Source organism: Marmota monax, unplaced genomic scaffold, assembly GCF_021218885.2.
Source record: "Marmota monax isolate L192 unplaced genomic scaffold, Marmota_monax_Labrador192_F-V1.1 WCK01_AAM20220418_F8-fsc00020, whole genome shotgun sequence".
In the NCBI taxonomy this organism is placed as follows: domain Eukaryota; kingdom Metazoa; phylum Chordata; class Mammalia; order Rodentia; family Sciuridae; genus Marmota; species Marmota monax.
Window position 1 is genome coordinate 14822291 of NW_026692912.1, and position 26557 is coordinate 14848847.

The 26557-nt window shown below is 45.5% G+C and overlaps 1 protein-coding gene across 10 annotated transcripts in view; it reads right to left on the bottom strand.

Moving 5' to 3' along the window:
- Positions 1–26557, bottom strand: part of Ggta1 (glycoprotein alpha-galactosyltransferase 1 (inactive)) — a 62652-nt gene that overhangs the window by 7576 nt on the left and 28519 nt on the right. For 3 of the 10 annotated variants that reach the window (XM_058581676.1, XM_058581677.1, XM_058581678.1), the window contains exons 2-8: positions 22697–22823; positions 22426–22541; positions 22099–22180; positions 11970–12058; positions 7814–7849; positions 6166–6228; positions 5520–5633 (exon numbers count right to left, since the gene is read on the bottom strand). In XM_058581676.1, coding sequence (XP_058437659.1) covers positions 5520–5633; positions 6166–6228; positions 7814–7849; positions 11970–12058; positions 22099–22113 — 317 coding nt within the window. In that variant the 5' untranslated portion in view covers positions 22114–22180; positions 22426–22541; positions 22697–22823. The remainder of the gene's footprint in view (positions 1–5519; positions 5634–6165; positions 6229–7813; positions 7850–11969; positions 12059–22098; positions 22181–22425; positions 22542–22696; positions 22824–26557) is intronic. The other 7 variants (XM_058581679.1, XM_058581680.1, XM_058581683.1 and 4 more) reach the window with 7 other exon arrangements.

A 26557-nucleotide genomic window follows, 5' to 3' on the forward strand; every position in this document is an offset into this window, starting at 1 on the left:
GCCACCTCCAGCATGGCGCAGTGTGGCAGAGATGACAGAGTGGGGTACTTTTAGCCTGTTCTCCTGGCTGCTCAGCTTGTCTGGAGCCTGAGACTTGGCTCAGTCCATAGCACTCCAGGTGTTCCTGCTGCACGGAGAACATAGTTGCTCCCGGTGAAAGGCGCATGTACAGACTCTGCACCGACCTGTTTTCCTTTAGTCCTTGCAACAGTCCTGTGATATATTGTGTGACATCCAGATAAGAAAACCAAGGCTCAGTGATATATTGTGTGACATCCAGATAAGAAAACCAAGGCTCAGAGAAGCTGAGCAAGGCCACATAACTAGTCACTGATGACAGCAACTAGCATACATTGAGCACTTCCTGTGTGACCAGGCACTGTGCAAAGGGTTCATCCTTCTGAGACAGGGTGACTTTGATTTCCAACTTACCAATGAAGCATCTATAGCACAGAAAGGTTAAGTACTTTCACAGCTATAAAGGGGCAAATCTTAGAGTCGGGTACTCTGAGCCACCACCCTATATTGTTTCTTACCTAGACATTTAATTGCTGTGCTTAAGAAATTAGGGTTTAAACCCAGTTTTGTCCTGGTCTGAAGGTAACACTACGTCCACTCAGCAGCTTTGGTATTTTCACCAGTGAAAACTGGGAAATGCTCCATTTGTATACAATGAGTTGAAATGCATTCTGCTGTCATGTGTAACTAATTAGAACAACAACAACAACAAAGACTAGGAAATGATGAGCTCTTGTGTTGTTGATTTTAGAAACTTAACATGACCCAGCCTTGCTCATCAGGCTCAGCGTGGAAAACTCTGCTTTGCTGAAGGGTAGAGCAATTGTGTGAAGACCTGGCCCTCCGCAGACTATGTGTTGGCCTCTCCCAACAGCCTCAGCAGGGTCACATGAGATCAGCCACAAAAGACCCTCAAGACTTTGCTCCAGTGGTGCTTTTAGTCCTGTAAAACCCTAAGCTTTGTCAAATGACAAATTTCAACCTGCCCCCAGACAGAAAAAGACAACGTAAACATGCACATAGGGCTCATTATTCTCCTGCCAGTGCTTTTGAACCTGAGCTTCCTTGTTCTCTCAGGCATCCATCTCATTCACTGCAGTGTTCGTTTTAGCCTGTAGAGGATCTTTTGCTAATTCTAGCCCAGTCTTCTTGCTAAGGCTTGTTGTATGTGAACCAGACATTTGGTAATCAGGTAATACAACTAGCAAAAACAGAAGAAAAAGAGGAGCAGGCACACTTATTTAATACTTACTGTGCCCCTGGGGGCCAAATACTTGGCTCGTGCTCTCTCATTTAATCTCCATGACCACCCTATGAAGTGGGTGCTGTCATCAGCCATTTTACAAATAAAGGGAGTAAGGCTAGGAGAAGGAGAAGGGGACTAAGCTTTTGGTCATTTAATTTATATAAAGGGCCAAACTGGGACTAAGTACTGGGATGAGGGAAATGAGAACAGTCCTGCCTCTTGAGAATCTTGACAGTCCCAATGGGTCGTCAAGTGCGTGCTCCTCAACTGCAGGATCACTTTGACCACATCTTCTAAAACGAAGTCAGAAACCCAGTATCCAGTTTGATTACTTGGATGGAAAGGATACCTTCAGGCAGGAAGAAAAAGTAGCAATATTAAAAATTAATGTTTAATTTAGAATTAAGGTGTGCTATTTCCCAGCTGTTAGTTACTCAAATCCACTGACAATTCCCATATACCGGTGACCCTGACTAACAGCCAGATGACAGCCTGGTAAGGAAGGTGGTGGAGAAGAAGAGGTGCAGGGAGAGAGGGAGGATGAGGTTGGGATCAGCTTCCTGGGCGAAGCTCTGAATTAAGGAGTCTCAATCATGAAAACTCACTCCCCCCACCCGCCTCGCAAAAGAGGCGACTTAGGAAAACCCACACATGTGCAAAAAACTTGTCTTTGACAATGTCAATTGCCAGAAACATCCAAGATAATGAGGATGGGGCTCTAAAAGGAGGGGGAAATGCCAGCAAAGAGCTGTCCAAAGGTCTTCCTTCCAAACCACTGTGTGACCTCTGCGTCTGCAGTTCCATCATTATAGGCCAAAAGCTTCCTGAAACATTATAGGGTTTCTGCAACCAAAACACACATGTTCCTAGGTTATTGGCGGCTTGTTAATTGTCTTTATTTATGGATCCATGTATGTGGTACCCAAGGGTTGGTTAGAGAAAACATTAAAATTCAATGAACCATGAAGTAGGTATAAAAGGATGTGGAACACACACCACCTATTAAGCAGCAGCATGGTAAACAGCAAGACAGCAAAAGAGTTAATGGCAATGTGAACAGAGATAGCAGCTATGGCGTGCAGAGAAGGGAATGATGTGGGAGGGATTTGGGAGCAATGATCAACAGAACATGCTAATGAGTTAGACTATGGGGTGGACAAAGGAAAACATCTCCTGGCCTCTGGCTTGAGCTATTTACTTCGATGGGAAATGAGGAGAAGAACAAGGGTGGGGTGGAATTGAGAAATCCATTTGGGTCATGTGAGACATGCAGAGATGCCAGGTGGGCAGGTAGACACAAGTCAGGGCTCAGAGGAAATATCTGCGCTAAAGATACCAACGTGAGAGTCATTCTCTCATAGGTGGAGTATGATGCCAGGGAAACGGAAGGGAATATATTGGAACATGGTGCACAAAGAAAAGAGAAGCCCCATGACTAATACCCATGACTTAGCCCCATGACTAATACCTGATAGCTGAGAAGAAGGAGATGGCCTTAGCAAGGAGGCTGAGAAAGGAGAATGGAGAGGAAGAAAATGAGGAAGCAAGGTAGGAGATTATGCCGTGAAAATAGGTTGCACAATACACTCTGATATGTCTGAGGTGTTTCACAGAAACGGATGCACTAATATGAAATTTGCTAATTATTTCATCCAGTCATACAATTATGCTAGAAATAGACTGGTGCCCCAAGAAGGCTTTAATTTGGTGCTGATTCAGACTGATATTGTTTAAATACTTGTTTGCCATTCATTTGGAGGTGAGGTCTAGCCATGCATGGCAGAGTGTGGACACAGTGACAGCTGGCAGCCGTGGTCTCTCTCCTTTCTTCCCCTAGCAATTCAGCCTTGGCCCCCACCTTCCAAGTCCCACACAGCAGAGCAGGAGGCCATAGTAGAACTATCCAATCCTCCTTAAAAGGTGCTTGGTCACCATTTCTGTCTCATCCAGTCTGCCTGCCCTTTCGGGGCCTCAGTTCTCTGATCTAAAGGGCTTGTCAAAATATAATGCTTCCATCTTCTTACATTTCTAGTAGTGGTTCAGCATCTCATAGGTGGCTACCCTGTTATCCAACTCACCAAAAGACAGATGAGAAGTCAAAATTCTCATCTTTTCCAAACTGGCATGAATCTTCTACTCCAAAACAATACACAGACTTGCAACAACATATTCAGTCCCCGGAACCCACAATCCTTCACACAGGAATGGATACTGGTCCCTCCTAACCTCCTCCTGCTTCTACTGGTCTCCCTGCTCCTCCATTTGAACACCTCTTCCTCCTGCAGCTACTTGGATGCCAATGTCAGATGGCCTTTCCCTGGGTGGCCTCATCCAAGCCCACAGATCCCTCTGGCAGGTAGTCTGATGATGCCTCCAATCCACACCCTCCACTGGCTCCTGAGACTTTCTGTCTAGATGCCCCATAAGCACATGGATCCACGCACAGCCTTCATGGAGCTTGTCACCTCTCTGAACTTTCAGGCCTGCATTTCTTCTTCAATTCCCTTTCCTGGTCAATGACATCATCACCCACCAATCTCTCAGGTCTCACAGTCACATTGAAAAACTTCCGTCTCCTCAGCCCCCAAACCACATCCTGCCAGTTACTGATCACATCTCCTTACCAATCTTGGCAAATATTAGTTTCATATCTATCCCACATACAAGATCCAAGTGAAGAACAACAACTTCTTTTTCTTTTTCGTGTGTGTGTGTGTGCTGAGACTCGAACCCAAGACCATGAACTTCTTGAATACAACCATATTGGGAGATTTCACCTGTCTTCTGTGCCTAACACAATGTCTGCCACAGTATATTTTTTACCATAACTCATGAAATACATTTTATATCACAACCAAATGCATGCACATACTCTTATATACAGAATCAAAAATTTGACTAAATAATACTTACCCTTTAGTCTTCTATTTTAATTTTTTAAAAAGCTAGTTTTGATCTAATAAGCTAGTTTCTGAATACACAAATGAGTAGTTACTGACAATTTGAGAAGTACCAACAAGCACATCATAAGATTTAGTTTGTTTTGTTTTGATTGGTGGGATGGGTACTAGGGATTGAATCTAGGCCACTTTACCACTGAACTACATCTTAGTCCTTTTTATTTTTCATTCTGAGAAAGCGTCTCATGAAGTCACTTAGTGTCTAAGTTCCTGAGGTTTGTCTCAAATTTTCAATCCTCCTGCCTCAGCCTCTGTAGTTGCTGGGATTTCAGCTACTACATGGTAGCAATGATGCTACCACGCTCAGCAGCATCATAAATTTTTCTTTTTTTTTTGGTACCAGGGATTATACCCAGGTACCAAACCACTTAACCACTGAGCCACATCCCCAGCCCTTTTTATTTTTTATTTTGAGATAGGGTCTTGCTAAGTAGCTAAGGTTGTCTTTGAACGTGTGATCCTCCTGCCTCAGCCTCCTGAGCCCAACTACAGGTGTGCACTACTGCACCCAGCACATTGTAAGTTTTGATAAACATTTTTTGTATGGTTGCTTAATGAATGAATTTATGGTTCTATGACACTTTTTTTTTTAAGTTTCAGATGGACACATCTTTATTTTATTTATTTTTATGTGGTGCTGAGGATCAAACCCAGGGCCTCAGACATGCTAGGCAAGCACTCTACCCCTGAGCCACAACCCCAGCCCTTCCATGACACTTTTTAAAAACAATTTTTTTTAGTTGTAGGTGGACACAATACTTTTGTTTTATTTATCTATTTTTATGTGGTGCTGAGGATCGAACCCAGTGCCTCACAAGTGCTAGGTGAGTGCTCTACCACTGAGCCACAACAGCAGCCCTTCCATGACATTTTTAAAAAATGAGTTAACTTAATCTCAGAATTTCTCCCCAATTCCCAATCCTGTGGCTTTCCACAATATCTTTGGCCTATAAAAAAGACCCATTCTAGGGCTGGGGATGTGGCTCAAGCAGTAGTCTCTCCTCTCTTTCTCACTCTTTCTTTAAAAAAAAAAAAAAAAAGACCCCATTCTAGCACTAATATTTTGTGACTGGTTAGCTGCCATTGGCCATTTACTGTCAGAATTACTGTGCTGCTCAATCCAGTGGATTCAAAGTACCTAGGTCCCTGTTTCTTATCCAAAGTCTTATCTAAAGTCTAATGCTAAATGCTAAGACCGTTTCTCCCAAGTCAGGGATGTTCTCAGAGCTGCCTGCACGGCCTGCTCCACTCCTGGTGAGCCCTGGAACCACTGCATGAGGAGCCACACTTCTTACTTTGGATTAAACCAGTCCCACAGTTGAAGCTCTTCATCCTCATCTTCTTTTCTTTGTTTCTTCGATTTTCCTTTTTCTATATCCTCCTCTTCATCTCCCTGGTAATTGTAGGTCCTGAGTACAAAGGGGAAGAAAGACAGGTAAGTCAAGGAGGGTGGTGTGTGGTGGCAGGGCAGTGGGGGACAATCTCATGAAACATGTCCTGAGGCAGAGGGTGCATGTACAAAGTGCACTGGTTGGAGATAGGCTCATGATGCTAAGCATTTATTCACAAGAACATACTTGAGATGAAAACACGCAGTATTCGTCTTTCTTATTAGCCTTCCAAGTTAGCAGTTAGCAGTTTAATGACCCAATAATCCTTGAGTTATTTTAGGGGGCAGGGGAGACTTGTTAAAATAGCCCTCCTAAGAACATTTTGGTTTATGATTTTCTTTCCTTCCATTTAAACTTCCACTCATGCCTCACTCTTAAGTTAGCTGGAAATTAAATGTCCTAGCCCAACCACAAAATGGATTCCTTGTATAATTTTGATAAGCAAGAAATATAAGTGACTGGGAAAGTCATGAACATGGAGCCATTTCAACTGAATTCTCCACAAAAGTTGGTTGGATGGACAAACATATCCATAGTCTGATCTCCTTACCTATTTTTAAACCAGCTTGGAAACCACCAGCCCTTCTGAATGCTGCCGTCACCAATTGGGTCCCTAAGAAGTGAAAAAGAATGTAAACATTTTTAGAAAATGATCAGTCCCCAAACTGGAGGGATCCCAAACTTTTTTTTTTTTAATAGCAGAGATCATTATTTAAAAAATTAATTTTAAGCTGCTAATTCAGAATATGAAAACAAAAGTGAAATCCTTTAGCTGAATGGGAGGAAAGAGAGCTGAAGACCCCTTGGCCTGCTGTCCCCAGGGAGGCTCGGCACTCCACTCATCCAGTGAGCCCTAGCAGGACAGGGGAGAAAGAGGGCAAGGGGGGGCCTCCGTAAACGCACAAGCCTGAGTTCCGGATCTGCCACTCACCGGCTGTACGACTGTGGTAGGACATTTTCCCTCTCTGAATTTTTACTTTCTATTCTGAAAAGTGTTTTTAATAACAATAATAAACCTGCCATGAAGATAATTTTGAAGACTGAATAAAATACCATATGGATAAGAGCTTGATAAGCTGAGAGTGACTGTAATGAGTTGTAGTGTGAATAAGAAACCAAGCACATTTTCAAGAATCTTCTGAAACCTTGACTTAGTCACCCAGGTATGTAATTGCACATGACCTTTGTCATCCCCAATAAAAGTTTTACCTTTATTTTCAATTTACAGCTGAGATATTGGCTGAGTGGATTTGAGCAATTCAAATGGAATGTAAGGATAAAAACCAGAAGTAATACCAGGTGCAAACTGCTGAGAACATGCACTCAGAGCTTCCTGGCAACCATGCCAAAGATAGGAAAATAAAGATTTAGTTGGTTGTAGTAGTTCATGCTGTGATCCCAGTGATTCGAGAGGCTGAGGCAGGAGAATCCCAAGTTAGAGGCAAGCCTCAGCAACTTAGTGAGACCCTGTCTCAAAATTTAAATAAATAAATAAAAAGCTCTGGAGGATGTGGCTCAGTGAATGTCTCTGGGTTTAATCCCCAGTACCAAAAATTAATTAATTTTAAAAAATCTGCACACACAGCTCTCATTTTCTTTTTAAAAAAGTGAGGGAAAAAAAAAGGGGCCAGGGTTGTGGCTTAGTGGTAGAGCGCTTGCCTAGCATGTGTGAGGCACTGGGTTCGATCCTCAGCACCACATAAAAATAAAAAAATAAAATAAATGTATAAAAAAAGTGAAAAAATTTTAAAAAGGATACACACTAATTCATCAAGAAACCCAGACTTCCAGGTATGGATCATATGTCAAAATATACCCTACTGTCATATATATATATCAACAAAAAATAAAAAAACCCAAACTTTTTTTCTTGCTCTTACACAGTTCTTTAGACAACGTATATAGAGAAGAATGATGGAGATTATCTCCCAGATTCTTTTTCTCAGTGAAACAGGAATATTCCCCCAAAAAAACACCACTTAAAGAGGCCCTTGATAAGAACCCAAGGCAAAACACAAGTTGTGCTTCTATAAAGACAAGTCTGGGGGCTGGAGGAATACAATCCAGAGCCCCAGATTCCTAGGATCCTTTCCCCTTTTTGGCCTGAGCGCATCACTGGCTGGTGCAAAGAGACTGTGGACGGTGAGAGAGCACATATGGGAGTCAGCCAATGGACACCTAGAATTCAAAGCACTTACTTTGAGTGATAAATCCACAAGAAAGAGCCTTCTGGGCTAAGAGCAAAGGAGAAATAAAAACATCATGTTACTTTTAGTTCCAAGAAAGGCTATTTTGTAACCATTATCACTGAGCCCTGGGCTGAGCAGAGAGCCAGGTTTTAGCTTCTCCCAGTTTCCACCTTCCTCTGAGATATACCTAGTGGAAATAGGAATTTCCATTTGCAGTGCTTCCAGATTTCCAGGGGAAGAGGGCATCTGGAGAATCTCAAGTTGTGTTTTTTTTTTTTTAATAATCAGTTCTCCATTGCCCAGGGGTGGCTTCACTGAGGGGCAGAGGCTCCACCGAAGGTCCCCTCCTGCAGCCTACTCAGCTGTCTGGCAATGAAGAAGGCCTGGAAGGTGGAAGCACCCTGGCCCAGCCACTCCTCACTTAGGATTTATCTTTACCCAGATGCTGAGGGCCATTGCTAAGTAAGAATGATACATGGCAATTTATTTGTCAGCCTACCCAATGTTGCTTAGAGGAAGGACTCTCCATATTGACCCAGGTCATTTGCAGTGTCATTGTATGTAAGGTGACCTTGCTCAAGGATCAGGGCGGATGGGGTTTAGGGTGTTCCCGGTTTAGGACAATCCGGGTTTAGGGTGGTTCCAGGTTTAAGGTTATTCCTGCTGGGAATAGGGCGTATCCTGCTGCCTGAGTTCCCCTTGAGTTCTCACGGGATTCAGACAGTATTTTTTGGGAGACAGAAGCCCAGTGGGGGTGGATTTGGGCAGAGAACGTGGATTTCCCCAGAACGTGATTGTAGAGTGCCGGTGTGAGTTCGGGAATAAAGAATTGCTGTTTGAATCTACAAGCTGTGTGGTGGCTCGTGATTTTGTGCCCAGCCAGACTGCAGCACCCAGAAAACAGAGCATCAGTTGCATGGCCTACTACCACCCCCAGTGCACAGCCTTCCTCAGACCAGTCCCCAAAGGCATTTTTTCAACTCATGAAAGCAGGGAGGCTGGGATAGGTCATTGGCCAAGACCAGTACAGTCCTCAACCTTGTGGAACATATAATGTAGGAGGGAAGACAGACCTTGGTCACATAGTCACATGGCTACACAACCTCATACTCCAAGAAGCACCATGAAGAAAAGCATAAGCAATCACAAGTACTCCTCTACTTCTGTCATTCTTCTACTTAGTAGCGTTGGTTATTTATCCACACATCCTGTTGCCCCATTCAGATCATATCTGGAGGGCAGGGGTTCTACTTGGCCCATGTGCCATCCCTCATAACACTCAGCACAGATGAGGACCTCCGGAAGGAGTTGGGGACAAAGGATCAGGAGATCTGAGTTCTAGTTACAACAGGGACATAAGTTCACTAAAAAGACACTTCACCTATTTGGTCCCCATTCTGTCACTTGAAAAATGGAGTCTCAACTAAATGAAGGCTGTGTAGTGGGTAAGAGATTGAGCTGCAGACAGCCGAGACCTAGCTCTTCCTAAAATGTGATCTTGAACCTTAACTTTTACCATTTGGGAACTTCATGTCCTTATCTGGAAACTTGGAAAAGTACCAACTGTGCAGGACTAGTATAAGAACTGGAAATGATGCCACACAAACTCACACTAGAAACTAGTACCTGCTGTCAAAAGATTTAATGAGCCAGCAGTGATGCTATCAGCATCACTATTATTATAACTTTTAAGTCTAAGATTTTTTTTTTCCATCCGGCCTCAAATCAAATGCTGTCCTGGGTGATATTCTCTCAGAGTGCTTTATTGACAACAGTGCTTCGATTAACTACTTGGTAGATGTGTTCAATTTATTTTCTTTTTTTTAAAGAGAGAGAGAGAGAGAATTTTTTTTAATATTTATTTTTTAGTTTTCGGTGGACACAACATCTTTGTATGTGGTGCTGAGGATCGAACCCGGGCCACACGCATGCCAGGCGAGTGCGCTACAGCTTGAGCCACATCCCCAGCCCCAATTTATTTGTTTTTAAGATTGTTCCGAACTCAGTGCCACCCATCCTTCTCAGGGTAATGTCCTCAGGTCACCTTAGGCTATCTCATGACCAGTTCTTAAAGTGGCAACCATCTGCTCCCTTGTGCAGACAGGTGGATTCTGCACATCAAAGAAAGATGCAGCCAAAGTCCAGGTGCCTAAAGATGGCCCCAAGGAACAGTCAGAACCTGCTATAGCCACTGTGCTGAAAGAACATGCCCAGCACTGAAAAATAACCCCCTTTCTGAGAGGCCAAGGCCAATATACACATTTAAGCCTTTGGTTCCCAAATATGGAAGTACAAATCTGGCTACAATTCAGAACATCCAGCAAAATTATCCAATCAAGTATTCAGATTCGGAGACAAACCGTCAGCCAAGCAAGTATTCCAGCAAGCACCCCAAAGGGCTCATGTTCTTTTGCTTGTGACTGCTGGAGTCATCTTTCTCAGTCAAAATCCCTTATCATGTTTTGCCCTCAGCAGCAAATGATGATGGTTGTGACTGTTATGAAGTGAATGTTCATGTCCCCCCAAAATTTATGTATTGAAGCCCTATCCCCAGTATGATGGCATTTGGAGGTGGGGCCTTTGAGAGATAATTAGATTAAATAAGGATGGGGGCTCCATGATAAAATTAGTGTCCTTATAAGAAGAAGGAGTACTATAACTTGCTTGCTGTCCATCATTGTGGATGTTTTGGGAAAAGGTGACTGTCTGCAAGCCAGGAAGAGAGCCCTTATATGGGAACTAAATCAGCCGGTGCCTTGACCTCGGACTCCCCAGCTGTAGAACTTGGAGAAGTAAGTTCCTGTTGTTAAGGCCCCCAATTTATAGCATCTTGTTATAATGGCCTGAGCTGAGGAGGAAGATACTGGTGATGGCATTTGGCATTTACTGAATGCTTATGAAGTCCAGCCACTGGCCCTGGTGCTCTGTACACAATAATATTTAATCACAATGAAGCAGGTACTATTATATTCCCTACCTTTAAGGGTAGAGAAACCAAAGAACAGAGTAGTTGAGTAACTTTCCCAAGGCCACCGAGGAGGTCCCCATACCTAACTTTGAGTCATCTCTTCTTTGAACTAATTTCCTCAATTCAAAAGACCTAGTTTCCAGATGCTTTTAACTTGACCACACTTGAGCTTGTCCTATTTTCCTTAAAATTAGTGATTCAGAATGAAACAAAAGAACATTCTAGAAGTGGCTATATCTGTCCACATCTGAAGATTTTGTTTCTGCATTTTGGAGATTCCTCCTGCTATTGATGCACCCAAAGTTGCAGTTCTTTTTTTAGTAGCAAAGACAGTCCTGCTGGCTCATTTAATCTTAGAATTTGATGTCTAAAAGTAATATTTAAATGTTACACCAGGCTGCCATCTTGAACTTGAGGGCCACTAAAACATTTCACCCTGAAAATAATAATGGTGCTGAGACAACTCAGCACAGAGGACTTACTGGAAAGTGAAGGCTGAGCTTTATCATTATATCTCAAGTCAAAAGCATCACACATTTCTGTGTATGTGGAGACTTTTGGTCAGAAGCCTCTCTAGCTAGAATCTCCAAGGCAAGGTGGTTTCAAAAGCACAGAGGTAGTTCTTATATTTGAGTAGTCTGCAGATGAATTTGAAAACTCAAAAACATTCTATTCATTCTGCTCTCCAGAGTTAAAGAGAGAGAGAGGGAGAGACCCAGAAGTTTCAGCCAGGCACAAATGAATCACCAGCAACTCAGTGTGTATTTTTGCAGCAAAAGTCAATAACTCAAATTGTTCTGTTAAACTCTGCAGATATCTTAGAATTGCAAAATTCAGGGTGGATTTCTCATGGAATTCCTGTCTGAAATTTCTTAAGATAATTTCTTTATGTAATCATATAAACCACTTCAGATCACATTTGGAGCTTAATTGATTTCCCTCTTTCTGGATCAAGCCTACCAGTATAAATGTCAAAATAATGGGAACACAGCAGGAAGAAGATGATTAATTAGCCAGAAGTTACTTGGGAGCCTAGTGATTTTTAACAACAATCCAGGAAGATAAGAAGGGTGGGCCCCATTATTTATGGTTTCAGTTAATCTCAGTTTTAACTTTACTTGATAACTTGGCTATAACTAGTAAAACAGAATCAAAGCATTATTTCATCAACATTATTTCATCATGTTTCATAATTACCTGTTGATATATTCCCAAAACACAACAATCACAGTTGAGACAATCAGCATTGACAATATTAATTTTCCTTTGTCATTCATTATTTTCTCCTGGGGAGAGGGAAGAAGAGAAGAAAAATAGATTAAATGTAATGAAATCCAGAGTGATACATGGTTTTGAAGAAATGCTTCTATCCACATCCTAAGAAGATAAATTCATGAATAATTAACTAGGGCTGAGGAGGGTGTTCTACCTTAAATTACATGAGCCTGCAATGGCAAATTAGGCCAACTCAGTTAACAAGGAGGCTGCCTGTGTGGGAGGGATGCCAAGGCCACATGGGACCACATTGGGGCTTAGGGGGAAAGTATCCTGATCCACCATTGATGTAGGAGAGTGGAGTGGAGGAAAATGGTTCCCAGGAATTCCAGTTACCTCCAATTCAGCTCGACCTTGACATGTGACTGCAGGGAGGTGTACTGACTACATGTCCCCTGCACAGGGGGAAAAATGACCCTAGTCCTTTACAATCTAAGCCTCCCCCACCTCCCAGCCCCAGACATTTCGCCCGACCACACTCACAGGCAAGCAGTTGGCACACAGCAGGTACATGGATTTTTTTTGGATTACTGCGTGAACTTGTGATCAAAAGGAAAGGGGTGCTGTGTGGAGAATAATGGATTGGGAAATACCACCTGAATGATCAGGTGGTCAGGGATGGCTCCCTGCTAAAGGGACATGGAAACTGAATCTCAAGGGATAAAGACAAGATGAAAAAGCATGACGTGTGCCATGAGAAGGAAGAGAATCTAATAACAGTGGAGAGGAGAAGCAGCTTCTGTGGTTAAGGAATGAAAACAAAAGAACCAATAAAAACTGAACAAGAGAAATATACTGGTCTCAGAGTGGTTGGAACAGGAGGGATGGTGGTGGGCAAGAAGATGGTGAGCAGGGGCAGATGGAACCTTAGAAGGTGTAGGTGGGGCGGAGGACAGGGAGCCACCAGAGCTTTTGAAGGCGGAGAATAACAAGATCCAGCGTCACTCAGAGGGACCTTTCTGCCTGCTGGGCTGTGGAGGATGGATATCAGGGGAATAGGAGTAATAGTTGGAGAGGCACAGATTCGTCTAATGGCCAAAGAGAGGGATGGATGTATTTACATTTAGACATCTTTAAAATATTTTCTGGGTAGGGACAGACTACCCTTCCCAGGGCTCTCCAGTTCTTAGGGAGAGCAAGGGCCAGGAGGGAACATGCCTTGGATATACAGATGGTTATGGTTCGGGTCTGGAATGTCCCCAGAAACTCATGGTCCCCAATGCAGCAAGGTGCAGAGGTGGGGCCTTCAGGCAATGATTGGGTCATGAGGCTCTGACCTCATCTGTGGATTAATGATCCATTGATAGCTGCATGGACCACTGGGAATTGGGACCTATTTGAAGGAAGCTGGTCACTGGAGGCCTCTAGCCTCTCTTGCTCTCTCTCTCTCTCTGTTTTCCAGCTGCCATGAGTTCAGCCGATTTCCTCTGCCACACCCTTTTACCATGAAGTTTCTGTCTTGGAGCCAGTTGACCATAGACTTAGTCCTCTGAAACCGTGAGCCAAAATAAATCTTTCCTCCTCTAAGTTGTTCTTGTGGGGTATTTTGGTCACAACAATAAAAAACTGACTAACACACACACACACTAGCCAATCTAGAGCAATGCCAGGTAGCAATATGAATAGGCCTTCATCATCCCAGGGCCAAGGACCAGACTATTAGAGACCCCCCCCATAACTTAGAGCCTGCCAAAGTTATTGCGACTAACCAGTCCTGAGCTGTTCCCCCTGCCCTCCACTGCCTTTCCACAGAAACCCCAATAAGGGCTCTGGCCTCTTGTTTTCCCTTGTTCCCTTGTTCCCTCCTGCCCACCCTGGTGTCCATGCATGGTGTGCCATGTCTCTTTGCCTAGGTCCTATGAGTATAGCACATTTTGCTTTTTCCTGAGCCTGTTCTCTGTCTCCTTTGGGGTACATACCTGACAATGGAGTAAAAGAACACAGAATGATGCCCTGGGCTAAAAAGGAGGCAGAGAAATGAGCAGAGGGAGATTCAACCACAATGTACTTTGGAGCCAGGCACAGAAAGACGTGCCCGACAGGATCTCATTCATGTAGAATCTGAAAATATTGTAAGTGGATCTTGTAAAATTGACTATAGAATGGTGGTTATCAGAGCCTGGGAAAGTGGGGGAGGGGCTGAGGAGAGGCTGGTCAGTGGGTACTAAGTTATAGTCAGACAGGAGCAAGAAGCTCTGGTGAAGCCAGGTGCAGTCCAGCGACTCTGTAGACTGAGGCAGGAGGATGGCAAGTCTGAGGTCAGCTACTTAGCGAGGCCCTAAGCAATGTGGTGAGACTCTGTTTCAAAATAAAAAAAATTTTAAAAGGGTTGGGGATGTGGCTCAGTGGTAAAGTCCCTGGATTTAATTTCCAGTACTAGAAGAAGAAAAAAAAGCAGCAGCTCGGGTGTACAATTGTGACTACAGATAACAATGAGATACTATATATTTCAAGAAACTAGAAGGACTTTGAAAGTTTTCACCATTAAAAAAGTAAACATTTGAGGAGATATATTTACCCAATGATTAACATTATGCAATGTATACATGTCTTAGCACATTACTTGGTAACCAATTAATATGCACAATTTTTATGTTCTTATATATCAGTTTAAGCACAGTTTGGAGAAAGAGCTGGCAGGAATTGGCTGGTAATTTAGGTATCAGGGCTGAGGGAGGGGAGAGAAGCAAGGATTCTGCTTGAGCAGCTGGGTGGACAATTGCAACATTTCCTAAAGCTGTAGGGCAGGTTAGGGAAGGAACTGGTTTAGGGGATAAGAGTCCCGAGTTTCCACTTGAATGTGTTAATTTCGACAAGTGCAAGTGGGTATATTCAAGTTGGGAGTTCAGCCGACCTGTGGGCTGACGTGCCAGGGGAGGAGGTACTCAGGTGTGGAAGGTGTGTGATGTTAAGGAAATGAATGAGGAAACCTAGGGAAGGAGGGTAAAGAGAGAAGCAGGAGAAGGTGGCCCAGGCCTGGAGCCTGACAATGCCAACAATTGAGGGAGGAAATGCAAAGGAAAGGCCCAGGGGGTCAGAGGGAAATCAGGAGTGTGGCCATCTGGAGGCTAAGGGGAGACAGTGGCCAGCCAATGCACCAAGTATCATAGCTCTGTGAAGCCACTCTTACTCCCACCCTGACTCCTAGCCCAGCCCCTTTTCTCCCTGGCTGCCTGGTCACTCTGCTGTGCTGTATGGAAGAGGCACACATGGCTGTATCCTCACATGGCTCTGTCTCCTGTCTGTGGCTGTCAGTCTGGGAGCTTCTGGAGGGCAAGAACCTGGTCGAATCCTGGATTCCCACAGTGCCACCTAGATCAGGAGGACCTCAATAAGTGATCAGTGAGTGAATGAAATGAGATTTGCACTGAGATCGGCCACTTTGGGGTTATTTTCCAATTTCCAGGTTATTTTCCAATTCTTTTCTAAGAGAGTTCTTAAATTTCATCACCTCATCTTTCTCTCAGGTCTTTCTCACATCACTTTTATCATCAAATCCACTTTGAAAAGGGAGGAACGGGGCTTTCAACTACATTATTCTACTTGGATTAAACAAAGAGCTGTGTTGGAAAGAGAAAAGCCAAGGCTAAATTCAGTGCCATGACACAACTTCCAGCTTTCAGTACCACTGAGATGGGTGGCACCCTGACACCCTGAAAAGATGAGTCTGCTGGGCCACATGTAAACCTCAGCCTGGGGCTTTTTTCCTCCAGGTATCATGCGAGCTGGCACAGACAGCTCACAGCCCACAGCAAGGTCAAAACTGCAGCAGGCCGCATGGAATGCAGCCCCCTCCTAACCTAAGTCGGCCTCAATAGTACTAGCATCGAGTGCTGAAAGAGTCCTGAATTTGGGAGCCCGTAGATCTCTATCTGAGGCAGTACATAGGGGTTTGAATCTCAACTTTGACACAAGTAACTGTATATCTCCTCAGGCCTTCATCCACAACTACCAACCACTCTGAAAAGCAAACACCTTTTTATAATCTAATTGGTATTAAGGCTCCAATCAATATGAGGACATTTACAATCTTTATCCCACTGAATGAAACTGTTTAAACATTTGTATGCATAACTATTGATGTATTATGTGGTGTTGCTGTACTAGAGATGCTACATAATAGACAATTTATAACTCACATCCAAAGACTTCTGAATTCCAACATGTCTACCCTAGGGTTTCTGATAAGGGATTGTGGATCTCTACCAGACCACATTAAATTGATTCCTTGTCTTTAAAATGGGGATACAATAGTGATTATCATGACAGATAATGCCTACAAAATGCTCAGCACTGTGCCTTGGCATAGGATAAATGCTTTAAAAAAAAAAAAAAAGCTAGTTCTTATACTTGTGCTCATAAAACAGGCTGTTGGGAGGATTAAGTGAGACAGCAGCACAATGCCTGGTATTAACAAATGCTCAAAGTGTATTTGAAGGAAAAGGAGCGAGTATTCCAGAATAAGAGCATACTATACAATGAAGTGCAAATAAGAGACTGGAAAAGCTTTCCCATCTGTTCTGAGTCTCAGCCTGATTAAAAGCCTTTCGGAAGTGGGACTAACTTTTTCCCTGATCAAGCCCCAGGCTCTGCTACAAGAATGCAGGCGTGCTGAGAGGCAAGAGTGCCCCTGGCTGAGTGGCCAGCTTTACCAACCCCACCTGCTGAGGATCAAATGCAAATTGTCTCCCGACTGGAAAGAGCATTAAACAAAGCCACATGAAAACTCTCCTGGTGCAGAACATTGATGCTCATGTCAGAACCCAACTCGGGCACACTCCCTAATCCCGGCCCCAAATGTGCAGGTGTTGATACCTGTTTTCATTTCAGGAATAAGCATCAGAGGCAACCCATTTCTTTCTGGCCCTCATAGATGGCTCAAATCTACTTACTCTTTTGCTAAGGCCAACCTTTATTCTGGTACGAGATTTATAATTGAAAGCTGTCTGAATGAGCCAATTTTGTATCCTGTAGCAAAGCACTAGAAATGGGTATCGACATGCTTCCTGAAATCTGGAACCCAAGTCTCCAGGAAAAGAAGGGTTGGCAGGGCAGCCACCATGACTTTTTAAACATTTTTTCTCTGTGAACAAAACAAGGCATTGGATAGCCAGTGTGGTCAAAAAGTCCTTCTTCTATGTTTGTCTCTCAGAATTTTCAAAACTGTGTAATTCTGAAGACTGATGGTGGACTGTCACCTAATGGGGAAAAAACATCAATTTGTTTCTAAATTCTTGTGAAGGGCAGTCCTCAGAATTAAGAGCTGCTCAGTACCAATACCCTGTTTTAAGTGGGAGAGTGGAGCTCTGACGTCCTCTGGCCCGACTGCTGGTGAACTCGGCCAGCCCTGGGTGCACAACCTGTGGGACCTCCTGCCACCTCAGAACTCTGACTTAACACTCATGTTTCTCTCTAAATCCATTCTGTAGCCCCACAGGGGCTGCTCTCAGACCACTCCCAGGACTTAGCCACCCAGAACTCGGTTCCTGTACTTGGCTTCCAAATAGAACCACTCACATCCTAGAACGTGTGCAGATCAAGCTAAAGATGTGGGGCATTTTGTAAGGCAGAGTCTCACTATAAAGCCAGCATTTTACCACCTCCGCTGCTCTGTGTTCCCCTCCTCCTTTTCTGCTGATATTTCCCTGAAGGGTCAGACAGACCTTTCCATGTGGTCCCTACATTAACTCTCTCCTCTCCACCTCCTTCCTGTCTCACTCAGAACAGCACACACTCCTTCAGAGAACCTCACAGGTCCACCCTGACAGGGTGAAGTGCAAGTATTCCTTCCAAACAGACTTCCTCTCTGGAAGAATCCCAGTAGACAGGGAAAACTCTCAGCTAAATAGTCCTGCACTCAGAGGTCTGAAAACACCATTATCTCTGAGTATAGGAGTCAACAGGGTGAAAATGGTGGCAGAGGAAACCAAACCTTCACTTTGCTGTAGCCCAACCAGCCCAGGTTCTCTTCTCTGCCCATGATCCCTCTACTGTGTCCTGGAACCTCTCTCATCCCTGAGGGGTTACCACTGCTTTGTGTTTCAAGCATTTGGGGCTTTTGGAATGGACCCAGGCAGGTACATTCTGAGTTCTTGTGAACAAATGAGTAAGGAGAACCCGAGGAGCTTCAGTTCTGCTGCCCCATGGATCCAACAACCGACACGGAACTGAGCTACTGTGCACCAGGTGGTTCTTGGACCTGGAGACCTGTGAGTAAAGACCACCATGGAGCTTCCTCCATTCCTGGGACTCAACAGGGTAGAGTGTCAGGTGGTGACAAGTGTAGCAAAGGAAATGAAACAGTAAGTTGTCCCTGGATGTTGATGACCCTGGACAAGACTCCATTCCTTTTTGTTTTGTTGCTGTTGTTTGGTGGTGCTGGGGATAGAACTTGGCATTGCACATGCGAGGCAAGCTCTCCACTGAGTTCCAGCCCCAGCCCCAGCCTGAGATTCCATTTTTTGGTCCCCCATGCCATCCATTATAAATGAGGGTGTTTAGATCCAGCATTCTAGGTAAAAGTTAGCTCTAAGTCTAAGACCTACATCAGCAGAATCTTTGAACAAGCCACTTTCACTCTCTGAACCTTTGTCTAATATGCAAAATGCAGATGCAAACACCCTCCTCAGAGAGAGTTCTGAAAAGGACAGAAGTAGACCATGACTATGAAGCACATCATGTCCAGCAGTCAGAAAATTCCACAAAAGGAAGCTGTAATAATGATGGTGCTTCTGTATTATTATATATAATTATTAGTGCATATTAATTGTACAAAATAATGGGTTTCATTATGACAATTTCATATGTGCATTCTGACATTCTGATTGCAACCACTCTGCCTATTGTCCTCTCTTATCCCCCCCCGCCCCCAATAATGATGCTTTTTAAGGGAAAAGACTTGAGCCCTGCACGCAGAGCTGTGGGTTTGCCTAGGACAGCATCCTTGGTCCTCCAGAGCAGCAGAGGGCACCAGCAGCCACTGTGTATTGTGATAAAGTCAGCTCTGCTGGCCCTCAGGGAAGGGTGCAACCTGGCCAGCTGCATGGCTCCTCCTCTTTGCCAGGTACTTGTGCTAATGTGGGGCTGGGGAGGAAGCTAGGACTGCTTCTCACAGGAGACTTGTTGGTTAGCCTAGTGCCTCAGTCTCCTTGTCTATGAAACAAGTCTTTGGACCTAAACTTCCCTCACAGGCTTTCCTGATTGACTCAGGACCCAACAAGAAATTAGCTGCAGGAAAGGAAGCCTCATTTTTTCAAAAGAATAGGTCACTCGGCCACATAAAGAACATCTTGCTGCAGTGCCCATGTGAATTCCTTGATGCGGTGAATAAATAATAGGATTCCTCAACCAATGTGTACAGGTTGCAGAAGTGGCTAATCAGGAGCTGATGAAGCTTGGGCATGGGATCCCTCGCTGCATGTGTCCCCTTGCAAGACCTGGCCTGATTTCTATTGGGGTGGGGGTAGGGAAGTCCCAAATGCTTCCTAGAGGCAGAGGGTGCTGACCCTGCCTGGAAGAATCACTGCCTAGGTCTGGTGGCCTTTGCCTCTGTAGGCAGACATGAAGGGCTGACCCAGCTTGTATACCCACCTGGGTCCTAGGAACAATCTGCCCAGGATCCTCCCCTTGGGTCCCAAGGACAAGGAACTGCACTATGCGTGCTGCCTTCCCTGCTCAGGGGTGCTGTGGTCCTGGCCCCACAGCCACCGCATGCCTGCCCCATCCAGGAGGTCCAGCTGCTTACTGTGCCCAGAGAGGATCAAAGGGTTGAGTTCTCTGGAGACCTGGCTGGAGCCACCTGAGTGAGAAACTACCTAAAGCTTTACAGATATAGCATCACCAATAACAAACCGTGAAGCTGAAAGAAACTCTTCTAAACTCTGTGATGAAAAAAAAATAACTGGGCTGGGGATGTGGCTCAAGCGGTAGCACGCTCGCCTGGCATGTGTGCAGCCCGGGTTCGATCCTCAGCACCACATACAAACAAAGATGTTGTGTCCGCCAAAAACTAAAAAAATAAATATATATAAAAAAAGAATTTTTAAAAAAAAGAAGAAAAAATAACCACAGATGAGCTATACTAGAGGCAACATTGATTTATCTTGTGTTCAGTCTTCTATTGAAGATGACACTAGGAAATCCACATCAAGATAATGAATGTTATGGGCCAGGCTATATGGGCAATGACCAAACAGACTCCATTTTACCCTGAGACTCCATATCATGTAAGAAATGCTTCTCCTGTGGGAAAGCCACATCCCTGAACCCATTAATAGTTACCTAGCATACTTGGCATAGCATGCTTGGCAACACAAAACAGCAATTCTTATACAATGAAAATTGTTCTCTTTGGTTTCCATTTTTCTTGGGTGATGCACCTTGTCAGAGATTGATTGTCTAGACGTTAGTAACCATTCTCTAACTTGTACTGAATTAGGGTCATTTTGACCCCCTTCCCTCTGCTTGCTTGCTGCTATGCCAAGCTGGAAAGTCCCGTGGGAAATACCAGTGTACCCATTGCATTGTCTCGCTAACTGCCCAATCCAGCTTCTGTACCTGTTTGCTTGCAGCTACGTCAACCCAGATGTGGTTTTTGCCTTTAAATATCCTAAAATTCTCAGGCTTAGGGCTGTTCCTTGCAGAGACAGTTATGGGTCCTGTGGGGAGCTGCCACCGGCTGGCCAGCTAAATAAGGACTCTTCAATTTGGACAAAACTGGGACTTGATATGTTTTCTGAGCGACCTGCCCCACAACAATAAGAGGTAGAGAGTATGCAGCCAAATACGACAGGTGCACCCAGCAGCCAAGAAGGAGGAGCCAACTTTGTCTCATTTTTCCAGCATTTTATTATTGTGTTATTTTCTGGGTTTTTGTCATACTTGGGGAATTTGTCCCTTTTGTCATTTGTTGTGATATCCCTTCTCATAGTCTCAATATTCACTCCCATACCTAATACTGTATTTGCCACTGTGCATTTCTTTCCTTAAGGAGGCCCCCAAATGGAATCAGTGCAAGCCCTGCAATGCCTGGAGCTTTCTCGACTGAGCCAGGCCAGGCCGGGCCCTGGGCTCAACTCTTTCCAGCATATTTTACAGATGTGAAACGGAAGCTCAGAAAAGTTAAATAACTTGTCCAGGGTCATATAGCATAAAGTGGTGAAGCTGGGGTTCAATTCAGGGAGCCAGCCTCTGTGCCCTCTTTTAATCTCTAAAGGTGCGCCCATATCATGGGGGCTTAGCCACAGAGTCGCCATTCATATCTGCCTGGGGCACCCTCTCTTCTTGCCTCTTATGATTACTACTTAGCAGATGACCCAAAGCTAGCCAAACACCAGCTGGACTCTCTGTAGATCCAGCTTTTCCTTGAACCACCTGGGGAACCTGACTGTCTCAGCTCCTGGGTATCAGGTGTGGGGCATCCTCATACACATCATCTTGTTTATTCCTCACTATGGTGGCTTTCTTTTGGCTGAGCAGACTGAGCTTTAGGGAAAGGGAGTAGCTAGCCTGAGATCACTAGGCACACCCAGAAGTTGTGGATTTTAAAGGCGGACCCTCTGCCTGCAGGCCCCTCTCAGCCCTAGGACCGTACCTGGGGTGGGGAGGGAAGGGACAGGGCTATATCATCCTGAAACCACTCCAAACTGTGGTACAGGGAAACCCTCCCCGCTGAAGGAAGCCTGGTGCGATCGTGGGGGAAAAGTGCAGGGAAGCCTGTTTTCAGGTCTGTTTTTCATTATAAGGGTCAGAGTAAACACAGACACAGGAAAATGAGAGACAGGGCTCAGACTAAATACATGGCTAACCCTCATGCAGCCATCACAAACAGAACAACCTGTTCCCTCAGTTACATCTTGTAGTGCCTTTTCTTGAATCCCCTTCAGGAAATCTAAAGCCTGGATCCAGCAGCAGCTTTTACTTGCTGCCTGGCCCAGAAATCACTGTGCGAGGATTTTTCCAAAGGGAACCAAAGCAAGAGGGAGGTGCTGCCCCATCCTGAGGGGGCTCCACGTCCACCCACAAATCCCACCCCCAAGATCCCAAGACTCACACCCTGCCTCTGCATTGTCACCTTGGATCCGTCAGAGAAAAGTCCAGGCCACAGCCACTGCCAGCCACAGCCCTACGAGATCCTGCCAAAGGAAGCAAAATAAAGTAGAACTTACAGCGAAAGACCCTGAGCCAGCATCCCACCAACTACTGCTTCCAGATCCAATCCTGGGGAGAAAGGGACTTGGTTCCCTTCCAAAACTACTGCAGGGACCAGGCAGAGGCTAGGGGAATAGATCCTTCCCCAGGTGGGTCCACGCGGCAGCCTGCTCGCAGTTCGCAGTGACCCAGGCCTGGCAGAAGCAAATCATTTCAACATTTCACATACCTCATTGTCTGCTTCTTTCCTTCCAGAGCAAAAGGCAAAACAACAAAGTTCTGTTGAGCTCGGTCCTGCAGAAGGAGGCAGGGCTCAGAAGAAGGGAAGGTAGCGCATTCCAGCTCCTGCCAAAAGAATAAACATCTGTTTCAGGAAGAGGCCCTAGGAAATGGGCTGTTTGTCAGGTCTAGAAACTAGATATAACCATTAAAGGTTGGGCCACCTGCTTGAGAACTTTAGCTTCAAAGGCTCTCCTTGTACAAGAATCAAAAACACTAACCTTTGGGGCTGGGGGTGTGGCTCAAGCGGTAGCGCGCTCTCCTGGTGTGCGTGCGGCCCAGGTTCGATCCTCAGCACCACATACAAACAAAGATGTTGTGTCCGCCGGAAAAAAAAATATTAAAATTCTAAAAAAAAAAACAAAAAAAAACACTAACCTTTGGTTCTCCTATCACAGTCCACTCTCCATATCACCTCTGTGAACTCAAAGGCCTTCAAACTCTTCCTCCCTCCAGGATTCTTTCCCATAAAGTTGCCCTTGTAGAGGATTCTACACTGACTTTTCAACCCTGTCCACCGATTAATCTGGCCAGTCTTCTCCCTTCTCCCTCAAAACACTCCCATCCTCTGTTCCACTCCTGTGTAGACCCTAGAAGAGCTTCTACCTCACCCTACCCACATTCGAGGGAGGCCTCTGCCACAGGCCACTGGCACAGTGTTTACTGATGGAAGCTCTTTTCTTTGCCAGGGCACCCGCAGGGCTGGATACGCTGTAGTATCCTTAATGAAATCATTGAGGCCAAGCCTCTACCCGGCAACGCCTCCAACCAACAGGTGGAACTTATCGCTCTCACCAGGGCCTTCACCCTAGCTCAGGGCTACACCCTTAACGTTTATACCAACGCCACATATGCTTTCCACATTCTCTTGTCACACTCAGCCAGACGGGAGGAGGAGAGGGGACTCCTCACCACCACGGGGACCTCACTGGTTAATGCTTCCTACATCGTGCCCCTGCTGGAGGCCTCCCACCTCCCCACTGCAACTGGAGGACCTCACTGCAGATCCCATCAAACCGACACTTCTCCCGTTTCCAAGGGAAACCACAAAGCTGATGAGGCAGCAAGACAGGCAGAGGCCCCCGTCAGGACGCTGTCTTCCTCACCTCAGACCCAAACCCCAACCACCACTAACTTACCTACATAACCTCTTTCACCCCAACCTCTGCCCTGTGAGAATACATGGAGTTCTATATTCCCCTCTCCCCCAGGACTCAAAATTCCTAAAGACCCTCTCTGTCTCTTGCGACATCTGCCAAAGGTCTAATCCCAACTCGAACCTTCGCCCCCCTGCCTTCCCGTCCATCAAGCCCAGGGCCATTTGCCCGCATCTGATTGGCAGATGGACTTCACCCATATGCCCACAGTCAAGAGATTTAAATATCTCCTGGTCCTGGTAGATACCTTCCCCGGCTGGACAGAGGCCTTCCCGACTACAAATAAAAGGGCCCAAATGGTAGCTGACAACTTGACAGAAGAAATCATTCCTGCTTTGGGTTGCCTTGGTCACTGCAGACTGACCATGGCCCGGAGTTTACGTCCAAATATCCCAAATCATTTCAAAGGCCCTAAATATTCCTTGGCCTTTTCACATTCCCTACCATCCTCAGTCGTCTGGAAAGGTGGAAGGAACCAATCGAACCCTAAAATCAACCTTGGCTAAACTATCACTAGAATTACATTTAGACTGGCTTAAACTTAAATTTAGACTGACCCTACTTAGGGTTAGGGCCCTACCAAGAAAACCCCTAAACATTTCCCACTTCGAGCTAATGTACAGTCGCCCCATGCTCCTCCTGCTTTAGCTCACCAACCCCCGCCTCCCCGCCTCGTCTAATGACCCCTCTCACACTGTCTCAGAAATTTACTCTGAGCCCATGCTGATCAACTGCTGCCCAATCCTAAGGCCTCATGCTTCTCTGACTCCGGGAGTTCTCTTCTCTCTAGTCCTCTTCTTTCCCCACCACACTTCCCTCCTTCACTAACCTCAAAATGGAAGGGACATTCAGGGTAATCTTAACTACCCCCTCTGCAGCCAAACTCGAGGGCATTCCACACTGGATTCACAATTCCCATCTCAAACTGTTCACACCATCTCACTATACGGCAACCCCCACAGGACCTCTGTCTTTGTACATTTCCAAAACCTTGACTTTCAACCCTCCAAAGCTCCCCGCTGATTCCTAAAGAAGACTCTTCTAGGTCAGAGGAGGCCACTACAAAGACTACCAGCCCCTGACGCCCAAGACGGAGACATACAACTCGTGGTCAACTCCTCCAACTCCAGAGACTCTGCCCCTACCTAAAACCCTCCGTGACCCCCTTTACAGGAATGAGATTCTTCGCCCCTAACCAACAGGAAGAAGCTACAGAAGAAAGACCATCGCCCCCAGCCCCAGTATCTATAAAAACAAAAAGGAGGAATATTGGCATCAGATTTGCCATTTTATCTAGAGGCTCCCAGGTTTCAATTCTGAGGCAGTGCTGCTTAACTTCCCACAAGAGCATGGGCCTGCTAAAGGATCAGCCCCACCCCAGCTTATGACACAACTCCTAAGCAGCTTATGGAATTCCTCTTGGGGCTATAAAGCAGCTCTGTGAGGGCCGACAGGCGGCTGCTCTCCTGGGAGCCACAGCCTTGTGGGTTTGCTTCATGCTTCAGACAATAAATCTCTTGCGTGAGATTCCAGTGTGTGGCGTGGTCTTTGAACTTTGCATGGACCCTGCGAGTGACCTTTCAGTAGAGAGGGCCCTTCGCCACTTTCACAGATGAGGCTCTGAGAGGCTGGGGTGTCTCCCTGGTGACACAGTGCTGTTCTTCCTTCCTGGGGGCCTCCAGGGGACTGAAGGATAAGGCTCCAGGCTGGTTAAGCCACAGCACTTCAGACCAGCAGGGCAGGATGTGACCCTGCAGTTCCTGGAGGATTCAGACCCAGCAGCCTTCCTCCTCCCCTGACCCACTCTCCTCCTCTAGCTCTCAAAACAAAGGAGCACACGATCAGGGTCATTCCTCAACTCAGAGGCAGGGGACCATAGGTGCTCTGCCAATCCAAATCCAGGGCTGCCCAGCCACGAACGGAATAAGGAATCTCATCACTCCAGTCCTGGCAGCACACAGATGTGTCTGAGGGCAGCCCACGTTCAGCCCTTGTCCATCTTCCACCTCCCAAGACAGAGAATCCCGGGACCTCAGCACTGGGTGGAGGAAGCCGCAGCCCTGTGCTGGGAGCCCTGGCTTTGCATCCCAGACCACTTCCTGCTGGGAAACAGGAAGGTCAAGATTTCCACCCTGCTTGCCTCTGTGGCAGGGTGAGGGTTAAGTGTTCTTGGCAAAAAACATATAGAAATGAAGCTTGAAAGTTGTCATTGTTTGTTTCATCCTAAATATGTTTAGGTGGTCACAGAAGACATGCTTGCTGATGCTTACAAGTGATAAAGCAATTTGGTTGGTTTCCTGCTCTGAAATGGGAATCATCACAGTCCCCACCTCTCAGGGTGACTGAGGTGCTGTAAAACACGCTGATACTAAGGACAGACTCTTGAGGCCTGGCTGCCCGACTGTGTTTCTGGCTCTGCCCCTTATGCTGTGCGATCCTAGGCAACTTAACTTCTCTGTGCCTCCACTTCTACATCTGTCAAAAGGGAATGATAGCATTTGGAGGGTAGGTGCTATATATAATACCCCTCATTACAAGAATTAGATAGTCCTCAAGGACATGCTGCATCTCAAAGTGCTCAAGAATTGTTAGCCCCTGATATTCAACTAACCCACTGTTGTCATCCTCTCATATATACGTTTTTGTAAAAAAAAAAAAAAAATACATTGTGATCACATCAGTCCTGGAAGAGGCCGTAGAAAGAGAAAAAGAAGTCTTCCATGACCGTAAGAGCTAGCTGCAGACTCAGGGGTCTAGCTGAAATGATAGTGGCAGCTGACTTGACAAACCACTGCAGTCAGAAGAGTCTGTGCCCATAGGCTGTGTCCCCACCGAGGCCAGTCCAGGCTGGAGAAATGAAATCATCATGACTCTCTCTAAGCAACACACAGCAAGCCATCTTGAGATCTAGCTCTGTCCCACCCA